This window comes from Salvia hispanica, chromosome 1, assembly GCF_023119035.1.
Source record: "Salvia hispanica cultivar TCC Black 2014 chromosome 1, UniMelb_Shisp_WGS_1.0, whole genome shotgun sequence".
In the NCBI taxonomy this organism is placed as follows: Eukaryota; Viridiplantae; Streptophyta; class Magnoliopsida; order Lamiales; family Lamiaceae; genus Salvia; species Salvia hispanica.
In genome coordinates this window covers 48,656,363-48,668,481 of record NC_062965.1, presented here as the reverse complement: position 1 = coordinate 48,668,481, position 12,119 = coordinate 48,656,363, and the positions used below count along the sequence as shown (strand labels likewise).

The 12,119-nt window shown below is 37.8% G+C and overlaps 2 protein-coding genes across 3 annotated transcripts; both read right to left on the bottom strand.

Moving 5' to 3' along the window:
* Nucleotides 1–177: 177 nt before the first annotated feature.
* On the bottom strand, nt 178–4,095 carry LOC125205399 (BTB/POZ domain-containing protein POB1-like). Of its 2 annotated transcripts, none has more exons than XM_048104298.1 (6): nt 3,735–4,095; nt 2,883–3,026; nt 2,102–2,223; nt 1,954–2,017; nt 1,365–1,644; nt 178–1,252 (listed from the first exon to the last, which is right to left on the bottom strand). In XM_048104298.1, exons 1-6 carry the CDS (start codon nt 3,982–3,984, stop codon nt 424–426), a joined length of 1,689 nt encoding a protein of 562 aa, XP_047960255.1. In that variant the 5' UTR covers nt 3,985–4,095; the 3' UTR covers nt 178–423. The 2 variants fall into 2 exon arrangements, with proteins under 2 accessions (XP_047960255.1, XP_047960264.1); XM_048104307.1 differs by having other exon boundaries at nt 2,883–3,005.
* A 3,534-nt stretch (nt 4,096–7,629) lies between these two features.
* Nucleotides 7,630–8,559, bottom strand: LOC125204498. The gene has a single exon (XM_048103175.1). It carries the CDS (start codon nt 8,528–8,530, stop codon nt 7,733–7,735), a length of 798 nt encoding a protein of 265 aa, XP_047959132.1. The 5' UTR covers nt 8,531–8,559; the 3' UTR covers nt 7,630–7,732.
* Between the last annotated feature and the right edge of the window lie 3,560 nt (nt 8,560–12,119).

The window sequence follows — 12,119 nt, the reverse complement described above, 5'->3', positions numbered from 1 at the left end:
CATAAAATAAAAAGTTTGGAAATTGTCATTTTTTGAGGAATGGACTAAAATAGAAATAGTTACTATTTTTTAAAAACGGAAGGAGCATGAAACAATAATAAATATAAGTATATTACTGAATCGACGAGACTATGAATATAAAGATTCAGGTAAATATATAAAAACCCAAATTTCAGCTGATGCATAATTTCACCCAAATCTATTGAAGCAAATTAGAGCTCTTCAAAAAGGGTAAGGCCTGTCAGAAACAAACAACCCTATTTACAGCATTCAGCATCACAACAACATCTCTATGTATATCACACAAAAGTATACAGCCTGACTCTTCAAAGTAATTGCAACATTTTACTTAATTATAAATCATCTCTCTTGGAGCTGAAAGGAAAGGGATTTCAAGAGCTCTCTCTCTCTTTCCGCCCTTCTCTACGGTGCGGCGACGTCGCGTTTGATGGTGAGCTCGGCTCGGAGATGGAGCATGTCGTTGATGAAATAGAGACTGTCGTCGGCCATGAATGAAGTCCACGGAATGCTGAACAGGTTGCGATATCCAACTGCCTTCCCGCCGGTGAATGTGTAGTTACCCTTGTATTTGCTGATGTATTCTTCTGTGGGTTTGGATCTGGCAGCGAATTCATAATCAACAGCGAATGAGACGGAGCCCTTTTCTTGCATCCCGAGGAACAGGCCGAAGCAGTGAAACGAGCTCCCTTGATCCATGTTGCAATGCGCAGATAGGAAGAAGCCTTGCCCGCCCAGGTGGAACGCTTGAGAATACACCCGCCCTGATGGGAACAGACCAGCACACTCTTCCCGCTTAAGATCTAAGTAGACTACGCACTGTTGGCGCGGGTGTTCAAACCCAACAACCTTGACCGGCCTGTATTTGTAAGATCGCTCCACAAACCGGCGGCTAGAGGATGATGACTCCTCTATGGCATGCATTCTCTGACGATGTGGGGCCTCTGCCTTGAAAAATAGGGCATCAAGCACAACTTTAGTAGCAAAATCTTGATCGAAGTCATTGCAGGTCAGAACTTTCCTAAGCTTCCGGGAATTCATGTAAGGGAAACGGATAAAGCGACCCAACCGGGTGCAGAGGATATCACGCCGCTCCTCCAGCTTTTGATAGTGAGTCCTGGTCCACTTTAGTGCAAAGTCGTAAACTGCATCCTCTGAAGCCACCTGAAGATCATCGCTTGACAGGATTGCTTCGATTCCAGCAAGAGGCAAATTCATAACCTCATCTTGGAACCTGCTCTCGGTATAAAAAAAACATAAGTGAATGTCCAGCAGGGGCAGAGTAATTAATATAGCCAATAGAAAGTCAAATGATGATTATCAAAGGGAGGGGCAGCAGAACTTACTTTGATATATCTTTGTAGCGTGCAGCTAAGAATTGTTTTGCTGCATCAGTCAGTGGTTGAACTGCATCAGCCATAAGGACACTAGAAGGAAGATCCAGATACAGTAACGCAGACTCTGGAGTCATGGGCAATGTTCTCAGTGAACGACTACAATGTCTCATACATGAAGCAACCTCAAACTTATCAGCAGCCATTAGCACGTCTAATAAAGCAGGAGCTGTATTGGTGCTTAACTTGTTGCTATACATAAAATTTAGGAGTTCCATAAGTGCAGCTTCTTCTGTTACAATGAAAAAAATATGTTACTTAAGCAATGCAATTGAGCAATAAATGCAAATAATAACCTGGATAAGCTCCCTTCCTAAATGCAAGAGAGCAGTAGCTAACAATAAATCAGTAACAATATATGGAAAAACTAAAAAATAACTGGAAGAAAATGCTCAGTCAAAAACTGAGGGTCCCAAATATCATCTTGAACTGAATAAAGATATTGAAAAAGCATCTCTGGAACCAAACTTGCAACCAAGAGTTATGTACAAGAAGTAGCTATATGTTTTTGCATAATGCACTAGTCCGATCGACCACATACCTGAGGCATTAATTCTTAGGGTGACATGTCTCTGTTCTGATTCCATCATACCATTTGAGAACAACTACAAAATGAAGAGTAGAATAAGAAATGTGCACATTAATTTTTATAAAGGAAAACAAATATTAGAAACTAAATCTATGAGTACCTTATAGAAAAATGGACTCTTGGCTGCTAAGATGGGAGAGCTAATATGCAAAGTTTTCACTCTAATTACTTTTGAACCATCTTCAGACCAATTTGAATCATCACTTTGAACAGCTTCATCGCCTGCAATGGCAACATACCAAATATAAGTACCAACTCAGAGCAGAAGGAATAAAAAAGACCATTAATTCTCTATCGGTAGTTGATATTCAAGAAGTAAGCAACTTCATGAAAACATATGTGCATTTCCGTCTCATGAACATACTTTCTCAAAGATTGTGTTCAAAAAATATGATGTGTGATGAAAGTAAATCTCTGGCATACAAATGAAGATGAGTCACAATTTTAATAGGATAACCGTATGGGAAGAGATTCCTAAATTTAAGGTAAATAGAGACACAAGTTCAGCAAAGTCGATATGTGACAAATCAATCATGTAGTTTATGTTGCAACATTAACAAATTGTTCACGGGGTTTTCATTCATTAAGCAATATGATAATCATGGAGGCAATTTATTTCACTCAATTTCACCAAATTGGCTACACTGAATGCACCTATACATAAACTTGCTATAGATCTATTTGCCGAAGAACATTTCCCGTATGTACTTTTCTGCTGTAATAACTCATATTCTCCATTCAAACTTAAGGCTAATCATATAAATGTCCTAGAATGCTAAAATAATTAATTACCGTGTCGTATTATAATGCTCAACTGAAAATCCAAATCATGATTACATGACAAAGTGTAAGCAATGTAGAAATTAATTTCAGTTAATTACCTGATAGATTATCTTCTATCATCGGAATCTCTTCCTCATCATGATTCTCGTCACCCACGCCATCTTCAGCTTCTGGCTGACAGTCTAAAATCTGCTCTTCAGGACAATTGTTGATATCCAAAGCTGCAAACGAGTGGTACATGTCTGGTTAAGATGAGCACAACCCATACCATTATAAGAAAGAGTATAAACCAAATACACGTGCACAAAGGGTATCAAGAAATCACCCATGCAACGCACGTCACTAATTGTCTAACAGAGAAGACGCGTTAGTTAACAATAGAAGCATTTACATAGATCATTCATAACAGGATAAATACTCAACGCCAATTAATTCCAGTTTTCCTAGTTGAAAGGACAGCTCGATCGTTAGATACTCAACTCTCTAGAGTAGCATTTCGCATTTCGCGCTATCTACAAATTTAATTTCTGAAAAAAAAAACATGCTAATTTAATTTCTAAAAAACATTCTCAACTATCCTATAGTTAGATCTCTATAGGAGTTCACCATCTACAAATTTAATTTCCAAAAAAACATGCTAAATAAAGCAAATCTCCAGTACCACATAAGAAACAGCAGCTACAAAGACCAGAGCTATTTTTGTTCAGCATCATTAGATTCCTCCACAACATAAAAATTACTAGTCAACATTTAAATGATCCACCTCCAGCAACCCTAGCACAAACTTCAATTTACAGATGCTAAGCTATTTCATTTGTCGAGCTACACCAAATTCAAAACAAGTCAAATCACATCTCATGAATTTTAATTTCATTTCATTCAAATAACCAAGCAAACAACGCGATTTCACCAACAACAATAACTGAGCTAAGTTGACTAAATCAGCTCACCACTTTCCTTCTTGGTCGCATCGCCGCGTCGGCGCTTGCTCTTGCGCAGCGCCCAATCAGCTAGGGTTTTGCAGCCATCGTCCTCGGCGGAATCAGCGAGAATCTCGATTCGGAGAACTCGGTCGGAGAAGTTGCTGTCGTTGAAGGCGAATCCGAAATCGGGGTCGCGGCTGGCGCTGGGGGAGGAGGTGTAGGCGGAGTCCATGACGGCGGCGGTCGGGTCGAACAGATCCTGACCCGAATCCCTCATGATTCTCTCTCTAAAACCTTTCTCGTTATCCACTGAGGAGAGTAGTGTATAAACTATAATGAGAGAGAGAGAATTCACGGATGCTTTGCTGTGGATTTCAAAGTCTTCTCTCTAATTTGCTTTCAATTTGGGTCCAATTTTTCTATGCGTATTTATATGCTTATTTCTAAAATATAATCTTTTTAATTTAGTAGAATATTTTTGGTTAAAATGTTTTTAGGAAAAAGTAAATTTTGTAGCTATAATTGGTTGGTAAAGTATCCTATTTTTGTGAATAACTATAGTTGGATAATCTGTCTACTTGTGTTTCTAATGTTAGAACTCCTTCAAATCTAATAGCTATATCTATATAGATATGATTATTTATCATGCAATGAATGTTTTCATTATTAATGCATCTACATCAATTCGTCTCAATAATTATACAGTCGGTTTTTTTTCAAAAAAAAAAGGACCAATTTGGTGAACTTCTATTTCGTGGTGCAATTTTAGAATTCGGTCAAAAAAGTAAACCATGAAAGTTGAATTTGTTCAGACATATTCATGATGAAAATCCGATCACCAACTTGCCGTATACGACATTGTCCATTAATGAATAAAACAATATCATTGGGATGAAAAGTATCAACAACAGATTGCATTCGATGTTTTTGCCGTATACGACATTGTCCATTAATGAATAAAACAATATCATTGGGGTGAAAAGTATCCCCAACAGATTGCATTCGATGTTTTTGCTATGTGATCTTTGAGAATAAATCCAAATTGTATAAATTTGTCGATTGACTTTTAAAGTTGTGAAACGAATCAGAATTTGATCGAACTTCGTTATTTTTTGGGCAAATTGCTTTAAAATGGTCAAAGGATGGATACATTACTATAATAACATGTGTAACATTTATAAAATTAAATGTAGTTCCAGATTGCTTACTTTTTCCTCAAAAAATGAAGAACAAAGAATACAGCCATATAGAAAGTTCCAAACTGCAATTGGCATCAATGAAAGGGTCCATATTGATGGCAATTCCACCACCAATTTATAATTGTGATAATTTATATAATTGTGATAATTTATTATAGCAGCCATTATACCATTTCAAACATTAAATAAATGTTTAAGAAATCCACTGGGAGTTTCATTTACAATTAGATAGTTGTTCTTTTCAACTAAATAATTTTGTTGATTCCAAAATTCCAAATTGAATTAGATAGAGGTTGTTTCCAAACTCGAAGTTAGGGTTGATAAGTTGTTGAACAAACTTTCAAAAATTATATAAAAGGGTTAGGCAGAGTAAAGGGGTTAGAATTTGAATTGACTAATCAATATAGTGGTAGATTTCTTCCACTTGCTTGACTTGGTAGTTTCTTTTCTGCTTGAGTTTAAATAATTATTTATTCATTTTGTTTTTTTAAAGTAGATAGTTGGACAGTCAACATATCTATAATTGAACTATGTTGATATTTGATTTACATCGTAATATTTAATTACTTAATATTATTTTTGCGATATAAGTATATGAAACAGTTTGGATACAAATTAACTAATTTAGCTTAGTTTTTATCCCCTCTAAAAATTCTAGTACTAATATAGTTGTGCTCGAGGTTTTTGTGGGGTCGAAAAATCAATTCTGTTAAAAATAACCAATCTTAACCACTCATTTAGTAGAGATTAACGGTGCGAATTAATTTGGTTATCTAATCTATAAAAATATATTTGCATGGTTATTCTTAAAGCTTGTGTATTTTTGCCTAACCATGTTAGGTAAAAAATCTCAAACGCAACTCGCAAGGCAATGCTAAACCCAAAAACCTAACCATTATTCTTCATTCAAAATCAAACTATTTTGTATAGTATTTTTGTTGAAGTTTATGTATGAAATTTTAATAGTAACTAAGTTCAGTTTGAAATAGGTTAATAATGAAGAGAGTATTTTAGTTCTTGCTTAGAGAGGTAAAATAAGATACTAACATATAGGATAAATTATTTGAAAAATTATGAACTTTGGCTACATTCGAAATTTGGTAAGAATTTTAAATTATGTAACTAAGATATCACCTTACAATTTGTTGTTTTTCACCACTTCTTTGGCAAAAGAAATCTAATGTACGTCAAAAACATATTTAGACAAATTATGTTCGAAAAAAGAACATAATATGAACTACTACAAGTCTTTTAATAACTTTCACAAGAAGTAGCAATAGAAATAAATGTAATTGGTTCAACAATTCCAACACAGCCCTTTGAAATTATAGCTGGATAAATGCAAGAATATATAAGTACTAGATGATCATGATTAATTTATATGGAAATTGGTATTAAATATACGTAACAGAAATAGAACCCAACACCCTATTTATTTCCTTCTAAATAATTAAATCCCAAAACATAATCAATTTCTTGGATCAATTAACTGATAAATGCATTAAGAAGAAAGATAGTTGGGCTGCCATGAGTAATTAAGAAATATGGACCGTCAAAAAGAGAAAGGAAGCACGTTAGGCCCATAAAAAAAAGCCCAATACCCAATTAAAAATTTCATTCAGGCCACACTACAGAATACAGATAGGGCGGACGACGAAGGCATTTTCCGACAGTTCTCCGGAGCCGGTGTTCGACTGACTCAACCTAACTCTGTCATTGATTAATTATTCAAATTATACAATAATTATATATTTTTTGAACATATGTCTCATATTTAATTCTCAGACTATTTTTTAAAATTTCTTAGAGCGTCTCCGGTGGCGCCCCTCTCACTATGGCTTCCCATAAAAACTGTCTGTCACGTCATCACTAGCCCTTCCCATTTCACTGCCACATCACTAGGACTTCCCCCTGCACTAGGACTTCCCACTAGGAATTCCACTAGGACTTCCTGCAATTATTCAATTTACGGACTTAAAATTTACGGAATTAAAATGTCGACACGGAATACGGGAAAATTCGAAAACTTCATTAAAAAAATTACATAATACTTTTTAAAAAAATTACATAATAAAAAAAATTACATAATTTTAAAAAAATACATAATTTAAAAATAAAATTACATAAAAATACATAATTTATAGAATTTAAAAAATAAAAATAAAAACGCGGACGTCCGACCTTCGCCACAGTGGCGGACGTCCGGTCGGACGTGGGGCTGAGGGGCGAGGACATGGGACGAGCGTGGGCGCCCTTCCCGTTCACTACAGCGGACGTCCGGTCGGACGTCGGCGACGTCCGCCATTGGAGACGCTCTTACAAGAGTATTTATGTTCTAATTTGAAAGTTTATTTCTCTAACAAGATGAGATTCATTTTTTATTAAAAATATTTTAATCTTTTTGTCTCTTGATTACTTTATCAATTATAATTTAAAATCAGTATCTAATGAAGAGTGTAAGATAGAGGACGTATGGTAAAAGATAAATTTATTGTTTCATGCTTTATAAATATACATTCTGAAGAGAACTCCACAATTGACACACCAACAATCTATGCCTCCAAAATATTTAAAATTGTCTGTAATTGATGATAACTTTTACATTAACAACAAAACTCATAGTAGAAGGGTATAAGCATTTCGTTTACAAAGTAACTGTTAAATTGAATGAATTAAAAGAAAATTACAAACACAAATTCGAAATTATATATCTCCGACTAAATACACTTTCAACATTTGAAAATATCACTACACGTAAATGAAAAATAAGCGACTATATACTTCAATCAACGGTTCACCGCTATTCAAAACGATAACAGCCGTTCATCACCGGCTCCCTTCATCTTTACCCCGCCACGTGTCAAGATTCGATGGACAGGATGGGATCTTCCTCGCCAGCATCAGCCCGCACAGCAATCCTCCACCGTTCGATTTCGCCCCTTTCAATTTTCCCGCCATTTCCCGGACTGAGTTCCATTCCCTCAGCGCCGTGGATGCCGCCGCCGGCGACGACGCCGACGAGGACGACACCGTGGAGTCGGCATCGGAGAGATCGCACGAGTCTCCGCAGGAGGACTGATTGCTCCGCCTCGAATCGCCGCCGCGGCTGAGGCGCGCCTTCTTCTCCGTCAACGCGCGGAAGCTGACGGCGGAGAGCTTGTCGAGGATCGGATAATCGGCGGAGTAGTAGACCGCGGCGGCGATGTTGAGCGCGCCGAGGAATCGGCCGGAGGGGCGGCGGATCTGGACGGCGGTGAAGGCCGGGGGTCGGGTAGGGCTGTGGGCGGGGGAGAGGCAGGTGCTGAGGAGGAAGCGGACGGTGCCGATGAGGACGTCGGTGATGTAGCCGACGGCGAAGATGTGGACGGAGACGGCGGAGGTGTCGCCGGAGAGGAAATGGTCGGAGACGCGGAAGAGGAACTTGTCGTTCCAGGTAGGGTTTTCGCCGCCGAGCGAGTCGACGCGGGTGCGGAGCTTGGAGGCCGGGTTGACCCAGGTGACGGCGTAGGTTTGCATCTTGCGTAAGTTAGAGGGAGGCGGCTTGAGACCCTGCGCAGAAATCAGGTTGATTTCCAGAATCTGATGATCCATCACGTTTGGTCTCGCTCTATATGTTTCTTGCATGCATCACTATACACAATTAATCAAGAAGTTTGAGAGAGAGAGAGAGAGAGGGGATTGGGAGAGGAAAAGATAGAGAGAGAGGTGAAGAAGAGTGTGTGTAATGACTATGTAGCTCTTGAATTGGTAACGGGTTATGGGTTATGGGTTATGGGTTATGGGCTTGTGGGCCTGTGGCTTTGTATTTGAGCCGTTGAGCTTGAGCGTTTCACATACAAAATTTTTATTGGTGGTGTATGACACACAATTCTAGCCAAGTATTTCTTGGATTCTTAATGTTAGATATTGTAAATTAAAAAAAAATACACCAAGAGTACACGATATCCCAAAATATAGTAAAAAATATAATCGAACAAAAGGTAAAATTTAGTAAATATGATGATCAAATTATTAAAATAGATTGAGATGCATGCATAAGTGTTTTAATAATTTCAAAAGGCACCTACTAGTAGTACAATTTAATAAAGAGATTGAGATGCATAAGTGTATTAATAATTTCAAAAGGGCTTTATAAAAAAATAAAAAAAGTAAAGGTCAAAATTAGTCCTGAACATATGACCATTTTACGTTTTTTTTCCTAAACATTATCTTTTTGATTTTTTGGTCCTGAACATATGAAAATTTGATCATTTTGGTCCTCCGTCAACATTTTCGTTAAAAACTAACGGTCAACAGGTTTAATTTCGATTTTGACCAAATTAAACTTTTAATTCTGATTTTTTACTCCCTAATTAATTCCTAATTATTTTTATAAATTAATTCCCTAATTCTCTCAATCTCAAATTAACTCGGCAGAGAACTAATCTTCTCAATTCCTCAACAAACAATCCTCCAATCCATATCCACATAAGTGAATTGTTTTGGCGAAGAGAAATTAAAGAGGGGAAAGTAAAGAAGAGAATGGAGACCTGTCTCTGCGGATCAACCCTTTAAACAGCACGACCTCATCAGCTGGAGAAGAGGAGGGGAAGAAGAAATGGATTTGGGGTTTTGGAAGCGAGCTCTCTGTTGGAGATCATCCTCAAGTCCAAAGTGAAGTGTTGAATGAAAAAGCATGTAATGCAACATTGCATGAAGATGTACTGATTGATGAGCACGTGAAAGCAAAGGAAGCACGAGACAATGTTGGAGCCGTTGCTAAACCACCAGCTGTGCACTTGGACCACAAGAGGTCTTGGAAGGACGTGGCAGTCCAAGGATTGATGAAGAATAGCTGTTCCTGATTTAGTTTGTTAAAGCAAGAGGGTAGGTGATAGTACAAGTAATTAATGAGTAATTCTAGATGCTTCGAATGGTTTGTATAAGAATGTAACTGTCATCTTGTTCAACGAATCAATGAAACAGTGACATTCAATACTCTTGCTATTTACAGAAAATTCTATCTTTACTTTCTTCATCATGTTTTGGATTGCATCTTTTCATGGTATCAGAGCAGGATCTCTTTGATCCTGTCTCTTTGATCCTGTCTCTTCCTACCTCTTGTTTTGAATTTATTTTCTATCCAAAATGGCAGAATCAAACGATTCAAATGCCAATGCTTTTCCTCTTTCAGCACTGCCAATTTTCTCACAGTTGCCACCCATTTCTGTCAAGCTTACAGATGGTAATTTCTTGATGTGGCAGCAACAAGTTGATGTTGTTGTGTGTGGATATGGTCTGGAGAATTTTCTCACAGGAGATGCCAATCCACCTCCCCAAATGATCCCAGATCCAGCTGAAGGAACCATGGTGTTGAATCCAGCATATATTGCTTGGCAAAGGCAAGATAGAAGAGTTGCTGGGTGGCTGCTCTCTTCTCTTTCAGAGGCTGCTCTTGTTCTTGTGGTTGGCCTCAGATCTGCGAGGGATATTTGGAGTGCTTTAGAGACCAATTTTGCTAGCCGCTCAACTGCAAAAGTGATGCAATATAGGCAACAAATGCAGAACCTCAAGAAGGATTCATTGACTATGAGTGAGTATTTGAGTAAAATGAGATCATACTTTGATCTTCTTGGCTCTGTTGGATGCAGGATATCAGATGGTGAACAAATCTTACACCTCTTAGGTGGTCTTGTTGGATGCAGGATATCAGATGGTGAACAAATCTTACACCTCTTAGGTGGTCTTGGCCAGGATTATGATCCAGCCATGTGTAATGTGACTTCCAGATCTGAGCCATGGTCTATAGCTGATGTGAGCTCTTTTCTTTTGAGCTTTGAATCAAGGATGGAGACTACTAGATCTCATGCTGAGTGTGGAGGGTTCTCAGCCTTCACTAAATCTGATACAACAATCTGGACAAAAGAGAGATTCTTCTTTTTATGGCAACAAATATGATTCAGGTGCAGGTAGAGGAGGCTCAAGAAATCAAAGGGGTGGCCGTGGAGGAAGAGGTTTTGGAAGAGTAGGTGGAAATAAGATCATTTGTCAGTTATGTGAGAAGCCTGGGCACTCAGCTGCAAAGTGTTGGCATAGGTTCGAACAAAACTACACACCTCCTCAACAAATGCAGATCAGATGAAATCCTCCACAGCAACAATCAAGCTATTTTAACCCCTCAGCTCATATGATTCAGTCTGTTCCCAGAGCTCCATCAGCCCCTATGTCTGTTGGGAATTCCTCAGAGTACAACTTTGATGCAAGTTCATCTACAAGCTGGTATCCTGACTCAGGAGCGACACACCATGTTTCAAATGATTTGAGCAATCTCAACATCAGCTCAGAGTATTCTGGAGGTAAAAATCTTGTTCTTGGAAATGGTTCTATTGTGTCTATAGCAAATATTGGTGAAACTGTGATTCAATCCCATTCTCCTAAGTTTTCTAGAAAGCTTCATCTTAGGAATCTGCTTCATGTTCCAAATATCACAAAGAACCTGTTGAGTGTGTCCCAATTTGCCAAAGATAATTTTGTTTTCTTTGAATTTCATCCAACTTTCTGTTTTGTTAAGGACCAATGCACCAAGGAAATCGTGCTCAAGGGAACCCTTGACAAAGGCTTATACCATTTTCTCATAGATCATTCACCAATCAAGAGAAGCTATAGCTCCAGACCCATTCCTGCTCCAGATCTTCCAGCTGTTCACTCAGTCGATCTTCAAACTTCCAACTCTAGCAGTAGTTTTGCAAATTGTTCTAGTCTAGATCTTTCCTTGTGGCACAATTGTAACATCCCGGATTTTAGAACCCTAATTTTTTAGCCCTAGAATTTATTGTTGATGACGTGGCATCGAGAATGCTTTTATTTCACGAGGTGATATGGTCGAATTAAGTTTAGGGTTTGTGTGAAAGTTTGAAAAGTCAAACTTATTGACTTGATGATGTGTCATGTGATTTATTTATCTGTGTGAATTATGTGGTAAATTATTTGTTTAAGGGTGAGTGAGAATATTAGAGAAAATTTCCATAAATACTTGTCACCCTAATTCTTGTAATTTTCGAACCCTAGACCCCTTGGAGAAAGAATTTCTATTTTTCCAGAATTTATTTAATCCTTGGGATATTTATCCAAATTAAATTCCAAGAGCCAATTATTTCCTTGTTTAGAGATGTAAAAATCGAGCCCCCTTGTTTTTCTAGTGATTTTCGAAAATCACTTAATTATGGGAAGGAAA

Coding starts and splice junctions, on each gene's coding strand:
- LOC125205399 (XM_048104298.1), bottom strand. CDS start 3,984: ATGAGGGATTCGGGTCAGGATCTGTTCGACCCGACCGCCGCCGTCATG. Junction 3,027..3,734: donor TGCGACCAAGAAGGAAAGTG/GTGAGCTGATTT, acceptor CATCTTAACCAG/ACATGTACCACTCGTTTGCA. Junction 1,253..1,364: donor CGCTACAAAGATATATCAAA/GTAAGTTCTGCT, acceptor TACCGAGAGCAG/GTTCCAAGATGAGGTTATGA.
- LOC125204498 (XM_048103175.1), bottom strand. CDS start 8,530: ATGCAAGAAACATATAGAGCGAGACCAAACGTGATGGATCATCAGATT.